This window comes from Salvelinus fontinalis, chromosome 4 (genome assembly GCF_029448725.1).
Source record: "Salvelinus fontinalis isolate EN_2023a chromosome 4, ASM2944872v1, whole genome shotgun sequence".
In the NCBI taxonomy this organism is placed as follows: domain Eukaryota; kingdom Metazoa; phylum Chordata; class Actinopteri; order Salmoniformes; family Salmonidae; genus Salvelinus; species Salvelinus fontinalis.
The window spans coordinates 24,155,161-24,170,266 of NC_074668.1; the positions used below are offsets into that span (position 1 = coordinate 24,155,161).

The 15,106-nt window shown below is 46.2% G+C and overlaps 1 protein-coding gene across 2 annotated transcripts in view; it reads right to left on the minus strand.

The window, feature by feature from the left end:
- LOC129853425 (adhesion G-protein coupled receptor D2-like) overlaps window positions 1–12,121 on the minus strand; it is a 22,692-nt gene extending 10,571 nt beyond the window's left edge. The window contains exons 1-13 of one of the 2 annotated variants that reach the window (XM_055919449.1): window positions 11,762–12,121; window positions 11,445–11,512; window positions 11,129–11,189; window positions 10,697–10,933; window positions 9,908–10,537; window positions 8,670–8,795; window positions 8,304–8,398; window positions 7,711–8,010; window positions 6,711–6,822; window positions 1,933–2,067; window positions 684–792; window positions 319–424; window positions 110–165 (exon numbers count right to left, since the gene is read on the minus strand). In XM_055919449.1, the coding sequence (XP_055775424.1) occupies window positions 110–165; window positions 319–424; window positions 684–792; window positions 1,933–2,067; window positions 6,711–6,822; window positions 7,711–8,010; window positions 8,304–8,398; window positions 8,670–8,795; window positions 9,908–10,537; window positions 10,697–10,933; window positions 11,129–11,189; window positions 11,445–11,489 (2,012 nt within the window). In that variant the 5' untranslated portion in view covers window positions 11,490–11,512; window positions 11,762–12,121. The remainder of the gene's footprint in view (window positions 1–109; window positions 166–318; window positions 425–683; window positions 793–1,932; window positions 2,068–6,710; window positions 6,823–7,710; window positions 8,011–8,303; window positions 8,399–8,669; window positions 8,796–9,907; window positions 10,538–10,696; window positions 10,934–11,128; window positions 11,190–11,444; window positions 11,513–11,761) is intronic. The other variant, XM_055919450.1, reaches the window with a different exon arrangement.
- Window positions 12,122–15,106: the final 2,985 nt, after the last annotated feature.

Below are 15,106 nucleotides of genomic sequence, written 5' to 3' on the forward strand. Positions count from 1 at the left end.
GGACAACAGTTTACACTTTCATCGCAATGTACGGTAACCTTTACACTAATGAATCAAACACTGATTTCTATTGATGTAATGGCAGAACATTTGCTGTCATTATACTTACATCAGATCAAAATCCCAGAATGCACAGACTGGGTCATATACGGTCCCTACAGGATTCTAAAGGAATCAATGGAACAGGACATCCTTTCACACTTACAGTAAAGGACAGACTTATGGAGGAGAACAAGGGGCATATATCATATTCTCTCTGAGCGAGGCAGAGGTATATAGTGTATAGAGGAATATATTCCATGTGAGTGTGAGACTAACCTGAGCTCTGTGTTGGAGCTGGAAGCGTACAGCCATGCTGACAGGCTGTCCGTCACCCAGGACTGTAGTAGAGATGACAGAAGAGCCCAGGATGGTGCCCAGGTACCTGACACACATAGCACAGCACAGGCCATATGAGGACAGTCACACATAAGGCTGGATACCAACACTGGCTTATGCTCAGTAGGCACTAATGGGAAAAAAGTGTTAATGGAAAATGAAAAGTAATGTTCTTAATGGACTGATTCATATCTACAGTAATTCATGAAAAAAAGACTTGTCCTGTTGCAAATGATTTCTTCTCATTTCGTGCCTACTCAGTGTCACCATGGTCTAAAACAGTTCAGAGTTCTCGTCTTCCCTACCGCTGGATGCCATCGGTGACGATGGGAAACATGGTGATGTTCTCCTCTGAGTTGAAGAGAGGCCGCAGGGAACTGTACCACGTGTTCACCACAGTCACTATCTGGAAGCCTGCTCATACAACATCCACATAAACAACAACATCAACATCCACATAAAAAAACAACATCAACATCCACATAAACAACAACATCAACATTCACATAAACAAGAACATCAACATCCAGATAAACAACATCAACATCCACATAAACATCAACATCCACATAAACAACAGCATCCACATAAACAACAACATCCACATAAACAACAACATCCACATAAACAACAACATCAACGTCCACATAAACAACACTTCTAAGAACACTAGACAGTTTAACAATGCAGCACAAAGTGGAAACAGAGCAATGTTATGTCTCATAATAGCCAGCTAATACAGATTGTGAATAGTTGTATGAAGTCAAGTGGTACTACAAATGGATGAAAACATCATGTCTGTACCATGCATTGACAAGTGTGTACCAGTACATACACTAAGAACACCTGCACTTTCCATGACATAGACTGACCAGGTGAATCTAGGTGAAAGCTATGATCCCTTATTGATGTCATCTGTTAAATCCACTTCAATCAGTGTAGATGAAGGAGAGGAGACAGGTTAAAGAAGGATTTTTAAGCCTTGAGACAACTAAGACATGGATTGTGTATGTGTGCCATTCGTTCATTCAGAGGGTGAATGGGCAAGACAAAATATGTAAGTGCCGTTGAACGTGGTATGGTAGTAGGTGCCAGGCGTACAGGTTTGTGTCAAGAACTGCAACACTGCTCGGTTTTTCACGCTCAACAGTTTCTTGTGTGTATCAAGAATAGTCCACCAACCAAAAGGACATCTAGCCAACTTGACACAACTGTGGGAAGCATTGGAGTCAACATGGGCCAGCATCCCTGTGGAACGCTTTCAACACGAAAGGCTGTTCTGAGGGCAAACACGGGGGGAGGTGCAACTTGCAACTCAATATTAGGAATGTGTTCTTCATGTTTTGTACACTCAGTGCTTGATACATTTTTGGAATGTATTTTAAAATCCTGCTTCATCACTGTAGGTGTTTTAACTGTTAGAAGAATGCATGGTTGAGACTGTAAAGTAGTCAGCAGGCTATGATTGAAGGAGTTTATATTCTCATCTAGACACAGTACAGCTACAGACAGCACAGTTACAGACAGTACAGTGCTCTCAGGGATGTCTCTCACCGTTGTCATGGAGATCCTGCATGTTCTGTGTGGGGACTGAGATGCAGTCTATGTTGGTGACGCTGTCCACCACTGGACCACAGAACTTAGACCCACTAGATTTCTCTCCCAGACTCTGCTGCTGGACCTCCAGCTCTGAATGACATAAATAACTGTTCTCAGTGGAATTAACTATAGAAAGAGGAATGGTTGTAGTCACAGCAGCACATCCTACAAAAAGTGCTAATGAGTAAACATGCAAAGGACAGAAAGGCCTGTACACGGTATGCTCCTACATGCAACCACCTGTGACCCGACGAAGACAGGTCCACTGCGGATAGGAAGGTTGTCATTAAAGGTGGTAAAAGGAGCATACATAGTGTAGTGGGCAGGCCTAGCTGTCCTTTTTGTATTATAGTAAGAGGAACAGCTAAGTGCTCCATAGCGGTTGGTAAATTACGTTGTATTGTAGCAAGATGCCTGTGTTAGGCAATAGTAGGTCTAGAAGAACAAAGGAAAGAACAAGTATGAAGCTCATGTGGTGGGATCCAAAGAGGTCCAGGTTTCTCTGAATAGCAGTAGACGCATTAACCACATGAAAAAATACTATATTATAAACTGGGTGGTTCGAACCCTGAATGCTGATTGGTTGACTGCCGTGGTATATCAGACCATATACCATGGGTATGACAAAACATTTATTTAGACTATTCGAATTATATTGGTAACCAGTTTATAATAGCAATAAGGCACCTCGGGGGTTTGTGGTATATGGCCAATATACCACGGCTAAGGGCTGTATCCAGGCACTCCGCATTGCCTCGTACATAAGAACAGACCTTAGCTGTGATATATTGGCCATATACCACACCCCCTCGTGCCTTATTGCTTAAGTATACTATGGTATAACTACTACAGTATTCACTGTAGTGCTTTTGTGGACTAAAGTCAGCAAAAAGTATTTACTGTAGCATACTGTAGTATTTACTCTTTACTATAGTATAAATAATGTAGTAAAGGAAAACTGTAGTATATAATTGTCACGTTTCTGACCTATTTATGTTAGTTTGTTATGTGTGTTAGTTGGTCAGGACGTGAGGTTGGGTGGGCATTCTATGTTTTCTGTTTCTGTGTTGGTTTTGGGTTGCCTGGTATGGCTCTTAATTAGAGGCAGGTGTTTGGCGTTCCTCTAATTAAGAGTCATATTTAGGTAGGCGTTGTCACAGTGTTCGTTGTGGGTGATTGTCTTCCGTGTCTGTGTAATTGTTTGCACCATATGGGACTGTTGCGTTTTTTTCGGTCGAAGAGGAGGAGGACCGCCGTTACAGAATCACCCACCAAATCTCCAGAACCAAGCAGCGGAGTAAATGGAGTAAGGGACAGGAAAAGAAGGAGGAATGGACTTGGGACGATATATTGGACGGGAAAGGTTGCTACACATGGGAGGAGATCCTGGCTGGTAGGGATCGCCTCCCATGGGAACAGCTGGAGGCACTGAGGAGAGCAGAGGCTACCGGAGAGAGGAACCGGAGTTATGAGGGAACGCGTCTGGCACGGAAGCCCAAAAAGCCCGTGAGTAACACCCAAAAATGTCTTGGGGGGGGGCTAAGAGGTAGTGGGCCAAGGGCAGGTAGGAGACCTGCGCCCACTTCCCAGGCTTACCGTGGAGAGCGGGAGTACGGGCAGGCGCCGTGTTACGCAGTAGAGCGCACGGTGTCTCCTGTACGAGTGCATAGCCTAGTGCGGGTTATTCCACCTCCCCGCACTGGTAGGGCTAGATTGGGTATTGAGCCAGGTGTCATGAGGCCGGCTCAATGCGTCTGGTCTCCAGTGCGTCTCCTCGGGCCGGCATACATGGCACCTGCCTTACGCATGGTTTCCCCGGTTCGCCTACATAGGCCGGTGCGGGTTATTCCACCTCCCCGCACTGGTCGGGCGACCGGGAGCATTCAACCAGGTAAGGTTGGGCAGGCTCAATGCTCAAGAGTGCCAGTACGCCTCCACGGTCCGGTATTTCCGGCGCCACCTCCCCGCCCCAGCCTAGTACCTACAGTGCCTACACTACGCACTAGGCTACCAGTGCGTCTCCTGAGCCCTGTTCCTCCTCCACGCACTCTCCCTGTAGTGCGTGTATCCAGTTCGGTGCCTCCAGTTCCGGCACCATGCACTAAGCCTCCTGTGCGTCTCCAGAGCCCTGTACACACTGTTTCTTCTCCCCCTACTAATCCTGACGTGCTTGTCCTCAGCCCGGTGTCACCAGTGCCGGTACCACGCACCAGGTATAGAGTGGGCTTTGAGAGTACAGTGTGCCCTGTCACTGCTCCCCGCACTAGTATGAAGGTGCGTATCCTTAGCCCGGTGCCTCCAGTTCCGGCACCACGCACCAGGTCTACAGTGCGCCTTATCCGGCCAGAGCCATCCGTCTCACCAGCGCCATCTGAGCCATCCGTCTCACCAGCGCCATCTGAGCCATCCGTCTCCCCAGCGCCATCTGAGCCATCCGTCTCCCCAGCGCCATCTGAGCCATCCGTCTCCCCAGCGCCGTCTGAGCCATCCGTCTGCAATGAGCCTGCAAAGCCGCCCGTCTGCCATGAGCCTGCAAAGCCGCCCGTCTGCCATGAGCCTACAGAGCCGTCAGCCAGACAGGAGCCGCTAGAGCCGTCAGCCAGACAGGAGCCGCTAGAGCCGCCAGCCAGACAGGAGCCGCTAGAGCCGCCCGCCAGACAGGATCTGCCAGAGCCGCCCGCCAGACAGGATCTGCCAGAGCCGCCAACCAGACAGGATCTGCCAGAGCCGCCAACCAGACAGGATCTGCCAGAGCCGCCAACCAGACAGGATCTGCCAGAGCCGCCAACCAGACAGGATCTGCCAGAGCCGCCAGCGAGCCATGAGCAGCCAGAGCCGTCAGAGAGCCATGAGCAGCCAGAGCCGTCAGAGAGCCATGAGCGTCGAGAGCCGTCAGCCTGCCATGAGCGTCGAGAGCCGTCAGCCTGCCATGAGCGTCGAGAGCCGTCAGCCTGCCATGAGCGTCGAGAGCCGTCAGCCAGCCATGAGCGTCGAGAGCCGTCAGCCAGCCATGAGCGTCGAGAGCCGTCAGCCAGCCATGAGCGTCGAGAGCCGTCAGCCAGCCATGAGCGTCGAGAGCCGTCAGCCAGCCATGAGCGTCGAGAGCCGTCAGCCAGCCATGAGCGTCGAGAGCCGTCAGCCAGCCATGAGCGTCGAGAGCCGTCAGCCTGCCATGAGCGTCGAGAGCCGTCAGCCTGCCATGAGCGTCCAGATTCGTCAGTCAGCCATGAGCTGCCCTTCAGCCAGAAAGGGCTATATACCCAGAACTTTCCCTCAGTCCAGAGCTGTCTCTCTGTCCGGAGCTGCCTTTCAGTCCGGAGTTGCCCCTCTATTATGATCTCCCTCTCTTTCTTGATCTACCTCTTTATTCTTATCTATCCCTCTGTCTTGATTTATTCCTCTGTCCCGGTGCTGTCCCTGTCATGGATGTTACAAAGAGGATTTTGTGGGATATGGGTGGACATTTTTAGGGGTAGATGGAGGTTGGGATTGACTATGGTGGGGTGGGGACCTCGCCCGGAGCCTGAGCCACCACCGTGGTTAGATGCCCACCCAGACCCTCCCCTAGACTTTGTGCTGGTGCGCCCGGAGTTCGCACCTTATGGGGGGGGGTTATGTCACGTTTCTGACCTATTTATGTTAGTTTGTTATGTGTGTTAGTTGGTCAGGACGTGAGGTTGGGTGGGCATTCTATGTTTTCTGTTTCTGTGTTGGTTTTGGGTTGCCTGGTATGGCTCTTAATTAGAGGCAGGTGTTTGGCGTTCCTCTAATTAAGAGTCATATTTAGGTAGGCGTTGTCACAGTGTTCGTTGTGGGTGATTGTCTTCCGTGTCTGTGTAATTGTTTGCACCATACGGGACTGTTTACGGTTTGTTCGGTTTGTGTAGTCTAATTGTCCTATTCGTGCGTTCTTCTTGTTTTATGTAAGTTCGTCGTATAGGTCTGTCTACACCGTTTCTTGTTTTTGTTAGTTTAGTCAAGTTCGTGTTTTGTTAAATAAATTATGTCTTTTCACTGCCCTGCGCCTTGGTTCCCTCAATACTCCTCCTCTTCCGAAGATGAAGAGGAGGAGGACCGCCGTTACAATAATATAGTAATTAATGTGGTGTTTTTGCAGATTGTACTATAGTGTAGTATTTACTGTAGTGTTTCTGCTGACATGACTGTAGTATTTACTATAGTGTTTTTGTTTTATTATCTTTGACATAGAAGTACAGGCTTTGTCGTTCAGGAAACCTACTGGAGAAATACTTAAAGAGCAACATGTCCAGAACCTGTAGGTAGGTTGGTACTGTAGGTAGGTAGGAGTGGGGTCTGAGCGCATAGTTCAGAGCTTCTGCTCTTTTCTATAACCTGTAGGTAACACAATATATGGTCTATACTTGGCATGTAGGTGTCTCACTTATGGGTGGCACAAATTGGGATTATGGGGTGGGGAATGGGCAGGGTACAGTATGTGCTAATTAGTATAGTATTCTACAGTATACTACAGTTTACAACATAATTCTATAGTAAGTACTGTAATATTCTATAGTATACTTTAGTATTTTGTTCATGTGGGTACACAAAGCAATATCGAACCAATAAAAATGTTATTTCCAGAATTAGCCACTGGAAGATGTTATCGTTTCAATATTGCTTTGTGTAGTATGTCTGTCCACTCTCTCAGTCTTTCAGAAGCACACAGAACACACTGTAACAGTCTAGAGAATGTACTGTACTAAGTGACTTACTGATGCTGGAGCTGTGAATGAGCAGATGGTCGGTTTCTGCCATCAGCCGAGTGCTCAGACTGGTCACCATGCGGTCAATACTCTTGACCACAGTCATCGGTCCACTCACCACCTGGGGCACAGGGCAGGGATAAGGGTATGGGGTTCATCATAGCAATATACTGGTCATTGGTAGGGCCCTGACCACGTGACCTGACCAGGATATTAAGCCTATAACTAGGACACAGAGTTTGGTCAGCTGGTCAGGAGACTCCTGGCTGTAGTTATTGGAGAAGAGCAGACACTGTGAGTGAAGCAGTGCTACGTGGGTGAGGAAAGCCACAGTGTTTCAGTCCTCTAGCTGCTCTAATACATTCAGTCTAGCTATGCTGTGCTGCTGTGACCTTGAAGGGTAGAAAGGCCTGGGAGAGGGGAGGTGGGTGAAGTGGGGGAGGCGAGCGCTGCATCAATATGAACACTTATCATATGGCTACCACTAGGATACATAGACATATAGTATATATGTTCTACGTAATTGTTGTGGATGGGTCTGTTAACCATAAAAGCACACAGTGCTTCCTTTAAAGAACATTCAATATTGTATTTGTTGGATATTAAATAAAAATTGTTCAGAGATCATAATAGTCTGTGAAAAAGTGCTGCAGCAATATAGAAATTAGACCTGTTTATTGTTACGCTAGATATAAATGGATTTAGAGCAGATTACATTTAGTGTATGTGCAATTAAGCTTTATCAAGATTCAGCCTTATGTGTTCTGTACATGTACACTAACTAATTAAGCCAAGCGTAACCATTCATTTGATAGTTTCTCGGTCATTCACAGTATACATCTTACTGTCCTCTAGTGGAGATATGCTAAAATAATACTCCAGTAGTCATGTCTACATTCTTAACACCTTGTCTCTGCCTCCTCCTGTTCGCAGTCATTGCTGTAGCCTGCCACTGTGGTACCTGATGTAAACAGGGCTTCGTAAATCACTTTAAATAATTGATCGATACCTGTTTGATGGCCTGCCACTTGGGGACGTTGTCCTGGCTGATGATTCTGTCAGCCACAGTGATGAAGGTGTGGCTGAGCTCCCCAGCGCTGTTGGTGGCCCGGCTGTGGTTCCCCTCCGTGGCCATGTCTGTGGGCACGTCTGCAGCCCGCACCAGCAGTTGGACCAGGGACAGCATGTCTCCAGGCTGCAGCCCCTCCTTGGTGTCTTCAAGGGCCTGCCTGGACATGTTGAGCAGACTGGACACCTGACCCCAGCTCATCTGGTCCCCTGACTGCTCCCCAATCACACCCTCCACACCCTGATGAACGCACGCACACACACACACACACACACACACACACACACACACACACACACACACACACACACACACACACACACACACACACACACACACACACACACACACACACACACACACAAAGAGCAGAGGACGTAAAGGAAATCAAAATTTGTAATTCAAAGAAAATTTGACATAATTTTCTGACAGACCAAAGTTAAATTGCTGTGTCAAGTTAAATAAGTTAGAGATCAATCATAAATGTCCTAATCCTGACAGGCAAACAGTGATTTATAGTAATCAGTCTTTACCTGTGTTCCATTGGAGAGCTGCATGAGGTGGTTCATGAAGGGACTGGGATGGGAGCTCTGAAACTCACTCAACCCCTTCATCTTAACATAGCGCTCTGTAACGGAGAGCCATGTGTCAGAAACAGTCCATGGTTCCTCTCTGATGTTTTGTTAGGGTATTTAGTCACAAACATTGTAGAGTCACAACTATTCATGTTCAGTCATATCCCCTAGTGTGACGCTAAATTCATTTCACTAGTCAGTTCAGATATATACATGTTATTGTTGTACAGTAAAGAGTCATGTACTGTGATAGCCATGTTTGTTACAGTAGGTAAGTAATGGTCTAGGCCTATGTAGTGGCGGTCTAGGTAGTGGTTGACTCACCCCTGCTGGTCCTGCAGACGAAGGGGAGTGTGGTGGAGCAGTCTGCAGAGCTGTACAAGGGGAGCTGTTGTCTAGACCAGCCCTCTAGAGCCCTGCATCCCTGCATCTCCCTCTGCCTGTGGACCCCTGCATTACAACACACAGACACACAGCATGAGACAGCTCCAGTAACTACATAATCAGTTTATTATTCTACTAAAGTTCATGGAAATACATTTAAATTACTTATTTGCGTCAAGTGAGCTCTTGATTTTGTAACACCTTTGTTTACTCCATGGTCCTCTAAGTATTTGGTTTAATTTAGCATGCTGTAGCATAACATGTTTTCAATCTAAAGCAATTTACATGTATAAGTAAAATACTATCATATTTTCATATTCATATTCAACAACCTTTGAAAAACACAGACAATTACTTGCAATTAATTTAACTGTGTTTGACATTTTTACTGAAAATGGCTGCCAACAAAAAGCCAGTCAACTTGTTACTCACAGAAATGGAATCCCTTCTTTTTCGTGACGGTTTAACGTTTTGTTGCTTTTCACTATTGAGTAGAGCTCCATTCTCTTCGTAAAGCACAGACCTCATACTTGCGTGAATCCCCCTCCTCTGCCCTCCACACGGCCTTTAGCCAGTGAACCAAGCTAACCAGTTTCCTCTCCCCCATGACTCTCTCTCAGACAGACATACTGGATGTGTTCAGGCAGACAGCCACTGGCTTAACTGGCCTCTTTTGAGGTAAATCACCCAGAACGATTCAACAACCAACTGACAGGGGACTGGGAACAATCACCACTGCCTCAGTATTGGATTAGTAATAGCTACAGATTGATCTGGAAGAAGGACAATAGGTTTGCAATAGAAAGCTCTATAAAGGTACCATATCAGAATTAAAAAGCTATGTGAAAGAAACAAAATACCTACATTCTGATTTTTAATCTGCAGGAGGCCACCCAAATAATGCATTCTGAATTTTGTGTGTGAACAAATCCTTCTTCAATGGAAAGTAGGCTACCTAACTAGGACTAAGAGACCACAAGGGGCATGTAAAACAAAATGTCTGACAGTAAGTTTAAATGGCCAAGATTCAACTGCCAAGATGACAATTAAACCAAACAAAAAATATATCAACATTGAATCAAAAGCACTGATAAAAAGCACATCCAATAAAGATCAGATTACGGCTATATTTTATGTAGGGATCTCTCATTGTTGTGTGAGTGTTGGTGCAGTCTCACCTGGGCAGAACAGATTGGCTGACACCTCTCTTACCACTGGGTGACGGGTCATATTATCAATACTCCAGGTAAAGATAGCTTGCTGGGTCAAAGGTGAGCAGCCGTCCAGGGCACGGAACTGCCTCTGCTCCAAGGATGTGTCCCAGACATTCAGATCTGTGATATTCCCTACGAAGGGTTCAGTGAAGTTCCCTCCAAATGAGTCCTGGTCCTGCCCCAGGATAAGTATGCCCTCTCCATGTATGTCCCTGGTGGTGTCAGTCCTGGAGCCCATGGCCCCTCTCTCCCCGTCCACATAGATAGCCCAGTGGCCGTCAGCCTTGCGCCAGGTAACACAGAGGTGGTGCCAGGCCCCATCGTTGAGGAAGGAGGCCTTGTAGGGGAGGTGCTGCCCATGGACAATGAGGGCCAGCAGTATGCGTCCTGTTCTGTCCACCTGCCCGCGCAGCTGGAACTCATTGGTGAAGACAGGTGCGGCATAGGAGTACATGGTGGACACCTGGTCCCACTGGGGATCCCACTGCACGCGGACACACATGCTCACCGCTGGCAGGGCCGGGAACATCATGTTGACACGACCGTAGCCCTCCTGAGAATCCCTGGGAAAGTTCAGGGCTTGGAAGAGCATGTCTAACAGGTAGAGACAGAAGAAGATCATCACTCTCTATGCTGGCTTTGATCACAACACAACGCCAAGGTATCAATCATCATTTATAGACAACTTGATAGAGTGGAAGAGATTAATGCAATATGGCATCAAGACATAGGTGTTCTAGTTGCTAAACTCACACTGTTTGGCTAGTGCCAGAGGCCTGCTCGTTGGTCTGTTGGGGTCCCTGACCCACATGGGTCCATGCAGGCCTGCCCGCCTCTGGAGCTCCAGGGTTCCCTCCTCGTCTTCAGGCTGTCCCAGGGTGGTGAGGGAGCTGAACTGGCCGCTGCAGAAGCTCTCTGCCTGGGAGAGGTCCAGGGATACGTTGACCAGCTGGAACACCCAGTCTGATGTTTGATGGACCAGACTGCCCTCTGTCATCATGACCACAAAACCACAAATAGGCATGGATCACACTTTACAGGAACACCTCTATCATCTATTTGAGCAAATCTCTATGGAAACAACAGGGAACTGACATGATATCCTAAAGACATTCTAGCATCATACATCAGGTTGTAAGAGTTGCTGCCATGGCATTGAAAGTGATTGACAGTTCCAGAACTCACCGCCTGAGTCCATCGCTCCTTTGTCTGGCCCCGGCTGTGTTGGCTCACATTCACACAGCAACTACAATAGAGGAAACATTTACTCTGCTTTATTCTGTTGGCTAGGGCATAGACATGTAATATACTTGATATGTACTTATCCAATGAACTCAGTATAGAAACAAGCAGAACCATGGAGTCAAATTAATAGTTGTGTTTAGCCTATGAAACGTATCAGATCTACCAATAAATGTATTAATTTCTACAGTAAAACGCTGAAAACAATGAATGGATTCATATTCCACATTATTATATATAAGAAAGGAATAGACATTACCACTATGCAACAGAGCAGAAGCCCAGACAGGAGGGCTCCAGTCATCTCTATGTCTCAGTGTTCCACAGCTGAAACAAAACACAATGCTAACTGGTCTCTGCCTTTCAGGAGACACTTCGGTTTCTTCAATGGATCATACTGTAGCCTCTATTCATATCAAAGACCAATACACCTCTCTTCAACAATACAATGACTAACACAGTGCAGAAACATACTGTATAAACAATATTTGAAGTATTATAGATATTATACTATATTTTGTGTATATTTCAAAGAGAACCACTTCAAATAAAATAGCGATAGGCTACATATCTTACCGTATAACACACATCAAAGTTACCCTAGACCCACACTGCAACAGGTGATGTCCCCTTTTAGTGTAACTGGGCTTACTATAGACTCGTAGAGAACAGACTGCTCCGACTCCAGCTCTTACTGCCTAGTGCTACTCCAAGGCTGCTGTAACTCTCCTTAAATACTGAGGATCACTACTCTGATTTCCTACGTGTGCTCTGACCATTGTCCAGTCTAGTCAGTTCATCCACTGTCCAGCCGCTTTAGCCTCCAGTATCTCATGCCTGACTGGTCTCTATGGAGAAGTCTCTGCTGTGCATGGTGAGGAGCATCTGTCCGTTGCCTTTCTGTCCAACAGCCAACCTCTGCCTTCAGCCAGCCCCCCCTCCCTAGCACCAACACCACCACCACACTCTTCAGCACCCTTGAATCAGTAGCATGCTTTGTCATGCAAATTGGGCCATTTTCTTTTTTAACCCTACTTACGCAAGCAGTGCCAAGTCTTTGGCACGGAGAGTTCATCAAGACCTGCAGGGTGGCAAGCATTTCTGCACCATTCTTATTGTCTGCTGCTGCTTCTGCTATTTACTGTAAACATCAAGGTACGCTACATGATGATAAGTATGTGGACACCTGCTCGTCGAACATCTCATTACAAAATCATGGGCATTAATATGGAGTTGGTCCCCGCTTTGCTGCTATAACAGCCTCCACTCTTCTGGGAAGGCTTTCCACTAGATGTTGGAACATTGCTGAGGGGACTTGCTTCCATCCAACCACAAGAGCATTAGTGAGGTGGAGCACTGATGTTGGGCGATTAGGCCTGGATCGCAGTCAGCCTTCCAATTCATCCCAAAGGTGTTCGATGGGGTTGAGGTCAGGGCTCTGTGCAGGCCAGTCAAGTTCTTGACAAACCATTTCTGTATGGACCTTGCTTTGTGCACGGGGGCATAGTCATGCTGAAAAAGAAAGGGCCTTTCCCAAACTGTTGCCACAAAGTTGGAAGCGCAGAATTGTCTAGAATGTCATTGTATGCTGTAGTGTTAAGATTTCCCTTCACTTGAACTAAGGAGCCTAGCCTGAACCATGAAATGCTTCCTCAGACCATTATTCTTCCTCCACCAAACTTTACAGTTGGCACTATGCATTGGGGTACGTAGCGTTCTCCTGGCATCCACCAAACATTATTTTGTCCGTCGGACTGCCTGAAGCGTGATTCATCACTCCAGAGAACGCTCCAGAGTCCAATGGTGGTGAGCTTTACACCACTCCAGCCGACGCTTGGCATTGCACATGGTGATCTTAGGCTTGTGTGCGGCTGCTTGGCCGTTGAAAGCTACTTCGTTAAGCTACCGACTAACAGTTGTTGTGTTGAAGTTGATTCCAGAGGCAGTTTGGAACGAGGTAGTAAGTGTTGCAACCAAGGACAGACGATTTTTACATGCTACGTGCTTCAGCATTCTGCGGCCCCATTCTGTGAGCTTATGTGGCTTACCACTTCACCTTGTTGCTCCTAAATGTTTCCACTTCACAATAACAGCACTTACAGTTGACTGGGGCAGCTAGAGCAGGGCAAAAATGTGAAGAAATGACTTGTTGAAAAGGTGGCATCCTATGACTGTGCCATATTGAAAGTCACTGAGCTCTTCAGTAAGGTCATTGTACTTGTAACAGAGTAACTTTAAACTATCCCCTCGCCCCGACACGGGCGTGAACCAGGGACCCTCTGCACACATCAACAACAGTCACCCACGAAGCGTCGTTACCCATCGCTCCACAAAAGCCACGGCTCTTGCAGAGCAAGGGGCAACACTACTTCTAGGTTTCAGAGCAAGTGACATAACTGATTGAAACGCTATTAGCGCGTACCCGCTAACTAGCTAGCCATTTCACATCCGTTACATACTGACAATATTTTTCTATGGCGATTGCATGGCTGTGTGCTCGATTTTATGCACCTGACAGTAACGGGTATGGCTGAAAAAGCCTAATGCATCAATATGAAGGGTTGTCCACATACTTTTGTACATATAGTGTGTCAGTACATTACATAGTCAATGAGACCTCATTTACTAACCATTGGGCGGCGCACAATTGGCTCAGCGTCATCCGGGTTAGGGTTTGGCTGGGTTAGGCTGTCATTGTAAATAAGAATTTGTTCTTAACTGACTTGCCTAGTTAAATAAAGGTAAAAAATAAAGTTAGATTGGGTCAAAAATCTAATCAAATGTTATTTGTCACATGCACCAAATTCAACAGGTAGACCTTACCGTAAAATGTTTACTTACAAGCCCTTAACCAACAATGCAGTTCATGAAATAGAGTTGAGAACATATTTTCAAAACAAAATAAAGTAAAAAATAAAGTAAAAAATAACACAATAAATAAGGTTGAATAAAAATGTTTAAAAACATTTGTAAAAATACTATGATGATAATGAATGACTTCCAATTCTACGGTAAACCATAGAGCATCATCTATTTTATTTAGGTTACTCTGTATATATACACTGAGTTTACCAAACAATAAGAACCCATTCCTAAATTTGAGTTGCACCCTCCCTTTTGCCCTCAGAACAGCCTCAATTTGCTGAAGAATGGCCTCTACACTATGTCGAAAGCGTTCCACAGTTATGCTGGCCCATGTTGACTCCAATGCTTCCCACAGTTGTGTCAAGTTGGCTGGATGTCCTTTGTGTGATGGACCAATATTGATACACAATAAAACTGGAAACTGTGGAGCGCACCTTGCAACTAGTACCATACTACTACCAGTTCAAAGGCACTTAAATCTTTTGTCTTGCCCATTCACCCTCTGAATGGCACAAATACAGTGCATTCGGGAAGGATTCAGACCCCTTGACTTTTTCCACACTTTGTGACACTACAGCCTTATTCTAAAATTGATTAAATGTTTGTGTTTTCTCATCAATCTACACACAATACCCCATGAAGACAAATCAAAAACAGTTTTTTGGAAATGTTTGCAAATTTATAAAACAGAAAACACGTAAATAACACATTTACATAAGTATTCAGACCCTTTACTCAGCACTTTGTTGAAGCACCTTTAGCAGCGATTACAGCATCGAGTCTTCTTGGGTATGATGGTACAAGCTTGGCACACCTGTTTTTGGGGAGTTTCTCCCATTCTTCTCTGCAGATCCTCTCAAGCTCTGTCAGGTTGGATGGGGAGCCTTGCTGCACAGCTATTTTCAGGTCTCTCCAGAGATGCTCCCGAGTGGTGCAGCGGTCTAAGGCACTGCATCTCAGCGCTAGAGGCATCACTACAGACCCTGGTTGGATTCCAGGCTGTATCACAACTGTCAGTGATTGAGAGTCCCATAGGGCAGTGCACAATTGGCCCAG